Raw genomic sequence first — 7,393 nt, forward strand, 5'->3', positions numbered from 1 at the left:
TTTTTGCTAAAGTTAGGAAGGGGGGAGGGAAATTTTTTTCACATATATTGTCAATATATCATGGGAATATTAACCTAAGAGCATTAATTTACAAGTCAATGTCATTTTACTTTTGCTTCCTCCATAATACACCGCACTCAACTCAAATTGTGTATATTTGTTGGATCATCTGTTTAAAAGGATAGGTATCTGCGTCATTCCATAAAGTCTCTCTCTACGTTTGAGTTTGGGCTCTCGTCCTGTAAGGTTTGAGGGAGATGTATGCTGTGGGTTCAGGAGTAAAAGCAAGTCTATGAAATCCTACAAAGCTTCTTTCTTTATCTATATCTCTTTTTATTTTTTATTTTTTTTGTTTCTATCTTGGAATCTAAAGAGAAGGCTTTGTGCATGTTGGTTTGGCTTGAACCATGTAGAGCCCTCAGTTTTGATTTCTCCCATGGGTTTAACATATGGGGTTTGTATGCAGTTTTTAATACCAAATTGAAGTTTGATGATATAAGATGTGTAGAAAAATAAAGAGATATTTAGGACCAGTTTGGTATTTAAAATAATCATTTGTCAGAGAAATCAATTGTGAGAAATCAGTAAACTTTTTGTTAAAAGTGTTGGTACTAATTCCCTCATAATCATTAAACCTAGTGCCTCTTGAACTGATTCTTACATAATTAAAAATGAAAACACCTCATTAATAGCTTTCTCTCACATCAATTTTCAACAATAAGTAATTTTCTCATAGTTTACCAAACGGGCTGGACTTCCCAAAATTTTTAAAAAATCACTTATCACCACAAATAAGCAATGTCAAACGGGTACTTAGTCATATACCCATTCTTAGCACTAATGATATAAATAAACTCAAAAAACAAAAAAATGACAGCTGGCCCTGTTGAATTTAATTTTGATTACTAAATTACTTTGATACTCTATTGAGTGTTTTGTGATTTTTTTTTAATGAGGTTTTGGAGTTGAGCTTGTTTTAAGAAATTGAAGGAGGTTTCGTAATTTATAAAAAGTTAAACACCTATTTATTATGTTGTAAATGAACTTTAGGTATATTTCTAAAGTCCATTTCATAAAAGATATTTTTATAATCTGGGCCCCTGTATTAGGTATAATAGAGAATCCCCCAAAAATAAAAGGGTTTTGTATGAGGCACTCCTCAACCATACACTCGTAGTTTCATTACAAAGAGTTTTGAAAATTGCAATTTTACAGTTCAAAAAAAAAAAATCGTTTGCATGGGGGCAAGCGAAACAGACAACTATATCTGAGTCTGTTTATACTTATCCAGTCATCATGAAAATGAACCAACAGGCTCTCAGGAAGATGCGCTAGCACATTATAACTTAATTAACAGTCAAGGCCGAACTTAGCCAAACTATCAGCAGCTTAAGTTTTTCTTTATGCACATAAATTAAGTCACTACTCCAGCTCCTATGGAAAAAACTTCTACATTCATAAACAAGTCACAGTGCATCTGAACAAAGTGATAACTAAAGCAGGATCTACCTTAGACCAATTTACAAGAACCTTGGTTAGCCATGAAGATGAAGCCAATAATTCAACTGCCATTGCAATCTTTTGATCTACAAAACTTGGCTCTAACCAAGCCATCGTGACCTATCCTAAAATCATCAATGTCGAGTTTGAACAAACCTTTGAGGGGATCCCAAGAAGAAGAGCGTGAATGGGTTTAAAATAAAGTTCCCTAGACCCATGTATACAGTCTAGGTATTTACAATAGCACCTTCATTCTTTGGTAATAACCCTTTGTACCAAAAATAACATTAAACCCTAATAAATGGTCACGCCAATTTTCTGAATCTAAGACAAATCCTGAGGCTAAAGAAGAGTGAGTCTTTCAAGCTGCTGCATTGATCATTCCTCGCCTTGGTTTACAACACATCTTTCACATTCTTCAAAACAGACGCCCAAAAGAAACTAAAACAAGCTATGGAGATAAAGTAGGATGCTATGGCAATCTGCCAATCTGGGGAACCAATACCTCTGGGTTGCATGATAGGTCTGACTTTATCTTTAGCCCTTTTCCATATGCAGCAATGAGAAGTGCCTCAGCCCTCCCTAAAATATCAAGAAAAATCAGGAGAATGCTAAAAGTCAATGGAGCTAGGATTTTATGATATTTGAACTTTTTAAAAATATTTCTCACTTAAGCAATATATTTAAGGGGAGTTTGTGATTGAAAGAAATAAAAAATTCAAATTCTGGTTTTCCACAACATTGGAAGGTTAGGTTTAACTCTCTTACAACAGAAACATAGGGCCAAGGTTTAGAAGAAAAAGATAGAAAGAAGAAAGCATCATATGATTAGAAGGTTAACCTTGATAGAACTCACCTGTCCAATTTTAAATGGCATACAAAACTTCAAAATAATGTGATCCATAGTTTCTCAATTTAGATTATTTTTTATTATTGTTTAATGGCATAGAATAATAAGAAATAGATATGCGTGTGTGTGTGTGTGTAATTAAGACGATCAAATTAATACCATGATCTTTTTTCCTTTTCAACACGGAACTCAACGATGGAAATAATGCAGACGCAACCCTCCGGCTATCATCCTGTCAAGTCAAAATTTAGCATTCATGAATTATAATAGAAGTTGATAGTATTCGTAGATGCTACGTGAAATGACCAATGGAACAGTGTTTATCAATGCATCAGTTTAGATATTACTAGTAGTTTAATTAACATGAGAGCCTCATGAAGCAAATTATATGGGACAAAACTACAAGATGATACAGAAAATTTCAAATAGCAATATATGTGTTCAGGGGAATACATAAATAGGCATTTATGAACCAACATAGGCACATGTACATATGTATGACTGCAGTTAATAAGTTATTTACAAATTCCCATAGTAAACACTAAGGTCCCGTTTGGTTCACGGAAAGAATTGATGAGAAATCAATCCCTATATATTTTCCCAAGGGATGGGTAATGCTGGAGAAAGTAACTAGGAAATATCATTTTATTTCCTTTCCAATGTTTGGTTTGTGCAAGAATTGGAAACAAACTTCATTTAATTAATGCTTGTCTTGGTTTCCCATTGGAACAGAAAATGAAACCCAAGGTGGATGAAGGGTTTAATTTTCTCCCTTATTCTCTCATGAGCAAGGAAATCTTTTCCCAAGCTTGGACTCACCAAACATGGAAAAAAAAAATTGATTTCCAATTCCCAAGCCCCTTTTCCTGCCAACCAAACATAGCCTAAGGTCAAAGGAACCACTTTACTGGTGCCCCCTACCAGGTTTACTAGTTTTTGTTTTACAAGGATACGAGGTCTGCTAGTTTTTTAAATATAGAATGGTTACAATAGAGGGTCCACCATTCAAGTGTAAGGTTGATATCCAACCAATTATTTCCACTTCCGTTCTTCAAATTGTGTTGGGATAAGGAACCTTCAATATGAAGTAATTAATCAAATTCAGAGTGTTGCATCAATAAATTTTTGGGCAATTAAACTGATATAGATAGGCTGTGAAAGCAAAAGTAATTGGGACCAACCAACCTTTGTAGACATGCCTCCGGTGAGTTCAAATTTGTTCTTCCACGAAATAGATGATACTGGAACAACAGAAAACCCCAAGGCAACTAAGATCCCAATCCATAGTCCATACCCAAAGCCTCCACTCCACCATCCCTTTATCCAGGAAAAAAAATGGAAAAAGCACTCTCAGCAAGAATCAAAAGAATTTGAACAGTTTTTTGCTTTTTTATTTTTATTCACTTTTCCTGAAATGATCTCAGCCATCTAGGACAGTTAACAAACCAGAACTTGCAAGAAAAAGCAGGAATTGATCAATGAACAATGCAGTGGAAGTGCTCATTACTAAAATAAGAGGCCGAAAACCATCTCTATCTACAAGTATGAATATATAAATATCTTGAAAACCTGGAAACCTTTTCCTTGTAGGCCCTTTGTTTGTAAGGGATAAGTACTACCCATGGGTTGTGATATCGAAATATGAATAGAGGCAAGGAAAGATGTTGGGGTTCATATAAAGGATGGACGAATCTAATTATTTAAGTATATAGTGAAATGAATGTCGACTTGGTGCAAGACTCTTGGAATTTCCGATAAACCTTCAGGTGATGAGCCTACACTAGGGAAATGAAAGAACCTTCATTATAAGTCCACCTATCCTCGATGCCTATTTAAAACCCCCCCTTCCTCGCTTCACAACTGATTCACTTATCCATCAATTCAAACATCACCCTTAGGGAGAGAGCCTAACTGTTTGAGAAGAAAATCTAAGAAAGAGTTTGGGGCAGCCACCTTTGTGAGATTGTATTCAACATAATTGTATTATTTTCATATTAGAAGTGTTTTGCTCCTCCTTCCAAAGACAGGTCAAAAAACATAACTTCTGAGTTTTTGTACTACTAGTTATGTTGTTTTTGTATGGTCTTATATAACTCAAGTTAGTTTACATGTCTACATATGTGTCTAATTTTCAGGATTTGCCATTTTGGGCACCTCATGCTTGCAAACTCATTTACACATATGTCCATGTCAATCGATAATACATCCCTGACTTTTAATATTTTTCCAGGCCAAAATGGAGCACACTAAACATCTATGGTCATTGCCTTGTGAATGTAGAGGTAATCTGATTCCAGACATCAAACAACTCTAATGTTTTGAACATTCGCTAAAGTGCAAGTTAGGTCATCACACAATCTGGCTTAGTGTCTAGCACAACCACTCAGGCAGAGGCGAAGTTGTTACTTTACTTGGGTAGTAGTTAGCATGGGATCCTTGTCTGTAATATGATTATGTTCTTTTCTTTGTCATATGCAAGCACAATGGGCTCTATTATTAAAGATTAACTAGCCCGCTAGTAATCTCCTATATCAATGACCAAATCTAGTTGTAATCAAGTTTAAGAGTTTGAACAGCCTTGCCAGTAGTGTAGTCATGATTTATACCAAAGAAAAAGTTATCACAATCTGCTGTAATGCTCCTAGTCTAATTTTTGATGAGCTATGGGGGCAATGGGATATTTGGACTGGATTTTTTTTTAAGGTTTTGCTTTGTTGGAGATAACATTGAACCAACCATGACATAATTTATGAAAAAGCATTGCAAGAAAAATAAGAAGGAATACCTATATAAAAGAAGTGATTACATATTTAAGACAAACAAAAAAAATCATTTAAGAGATATCATGCTAACCTGCTTTCCATCTTGTGGATATGGGTTTGACTGCTCTATATATGCAACCGTCCCTTAAACATGAACGTGCAATTCAGTATGCAAAAGAATTGAGGATAAAGGGAAAGAATGAAGGAAACAGGAGACCATACATTTAACTCCAAACACTGAATGTTTGCACAATGTGTTTCAGATTTAATACTACTATTAGGACCACAGTAACATGAAGCCTCTAAGGCTACAATGGTCCACCAGTAAAACAAAAGTAGAAAAGACACCAGTCAGTCAAACAAGCTCAAACCCTCAACCAAAAAAGAAAACTAAAAGAACCCCAATGCTGAAATCCATCCATTGAAAACAATTTGAGAGAGAATTTAATTCACAACAGAAACCTACCAAGGGGTGCATCGAAACTCCCAAGCAACTGAACAATGGATTTTGCATCTAATCGTCTTCGAACTCTTTTACCAACCAGTACTTTCAAGTGTGGAGAATCATATACCTGAAACATTGGCAAAGGAAAAAGAGATTACATATTTGAATGAATAAGAAAAAATCCAAGCCATTATAACAAGATTATCAAAGACATGAAGTGTGTAAAAGAATTTATCTTAAACGGTTTAAAACTTCCCTAATCAACTAACAAAAAACTGACCTATACTCCTATTGGAAGAACCAAAACAGCAACAACACATTTACAACATGGAAGGTCAACAACAGGATAATTTTTTTCCATGAAAGCTTGCTCCTGAGCCATGTTTAAACCTAACAATTTATGCTTCCAACATCTTAAGATAAAAGATACTATCATACTAGTAAGTGATGTAACACAATAGGCATAATCTGACAGAGTCAAAGTGAAAAGGGAGTAGAAGAAGGACATATCACAGTTGTTGTTTTCCCTTTAATAAACAATCAGAATTGAACCCAGGATTGGAGAACTCAAGCTCACCTCATTTCTTCTATAAAGGTTTCAAGTATTGACCTTTTCAGATGAGGGAAACAATTATAGTGTAAACCCAAAACCTAAACTCTGCCATTAAACTGTTTTTATAAATTAAGAGGCAAAAAAAATTAAAATGAAACAGAGGTAGCAGGGCAGGCTGTTAACCTGAGCAGAACAACCAGACTCATCGCCTTTCAAGAGCGCCAACGCACCAGAAAGATCCGGGTCGACCCCAATGACCCAACTGGAATCCGAATTGGTGCGGGTCGAATCTGCGGTGCCGTCAAAGTTTTCACGGGTTTGAGGAAAAGGGCAAGAGAGAGAAGCCAACCAGTTGTCTTTGAGCTGAGCGTCAGAGACCTTGGCCCTAACCCCAACACCGTTTCCTGAAGCAGAAATGGGCTTTGATGGAGATAGTGGAGACGTACAAAAAGCTCTGAGCTGAGAGTAAGAAGAAAACCAGAATGGATTTGGTCGTTTGAGCTTGAGTTTGAGAGAGAGAGAGAGTGAGAGTGAGAGTGAGAGTGAGGTCATGGGTTGGTTTTGTGTTGGTGATATGAGTTGGAGGGGTTCCATCAAATTGGAGAGAGCCCCTTTCTCTCCCTCCACCAGTTCATTCAAATTTCATTTTCCGAATTGTATCTCATCCTATCAAGCAGGCCGCGGGCACCTGCTGGTGTTTGTTTTGACGTTGATTGGGGATATTTATTTTTATTTTCTAAAAATACAAAGCGTTTTTAACGCAAATGATCTCGAAATTTATACACGATTTATATTTTGGTCCTTAACTGAATTATTCATTCAAATTGTTCACATGTTCTTTATTATTCAGTGAATTAGTCTCACCATTTAATTTTCTATCAAATTTAATCATGTGAACAGCACATGCAAAATTTTTAGAGTAAATAAGAATTTTAAAATAATAAAAAAAACAACCGTACCCACCCTCATCTCATTCTCCCCCACTCTATCCCAACTCCCCAGCCCCCAGCCCCAAGCCACATCCACTGTGATCCCAACCTCCATACTCACTGGCGGACCTTGTAAGGTGCAAGGAGGTGCAGCCAGGGACGGTCCTATGACTTGTACAACCTGGGCTATAGCCCAGGTGAGTTTTATTTATTTATTTCTTATAGTTAGTGTTAACGTTAATCCCATTTATAGCAGAAATATTAATTTGAACTAATTGGATAATTGTAGTGTTACCTCTAGTTGTCGTGTGTCTATCTGACTCTATCTTTGTGATGATAAATTTTCATTTTTGA

General features: G+C 35.9%; 1 protein-coding gene across 1 annotated transcript; it reads right to left on the reverse strand.

Annotated features, from left to right (window-relative positions):
- Positions 1-1,519: 1,519 nt before the first annotated feature.
- Positions 1,520-6,839, reverse strand: LOC103327132 (MutS2). Its single transcript, XM_008229417.3, has 6 exons — positions 6,294-6,839; positions 5,579-5,684; positions 5,204-5,256; positions 3,536-3,667; positions 2,510-2,582; positions 1,520-2,082 (listed from the first exon to the last, which is right to left on the reverse strand). Exons 1-6 carry the CDS (start codon positions 6,702-6,704, stop codon positions 1,973-1,975), a joined length of 885 nt encoding a protein of 294 aa, XP_008227639.2. The 5' UTR covers positions 6,705-6,839; the 3' UTR covers positions 1,520-1,972.
- Between the last annotated feature and the right edge of the window lie 554 nt (positions 6,840-7,393).

Source organism: Prunus mume, linkage group LG3 (genome assembly GCF_029339155.1).
Source record: "Prunus mume cultivar Tortuosa linkage group LG3, ASM2933915v1, whole genome shotgun sequence".
Classification (NCBI taxonomy): Eukaryota; Viridiplantae; Streptophyta; class Magnoliopsida; order Rosales; family Rosaceae; genus Prunus; species Prunus mume.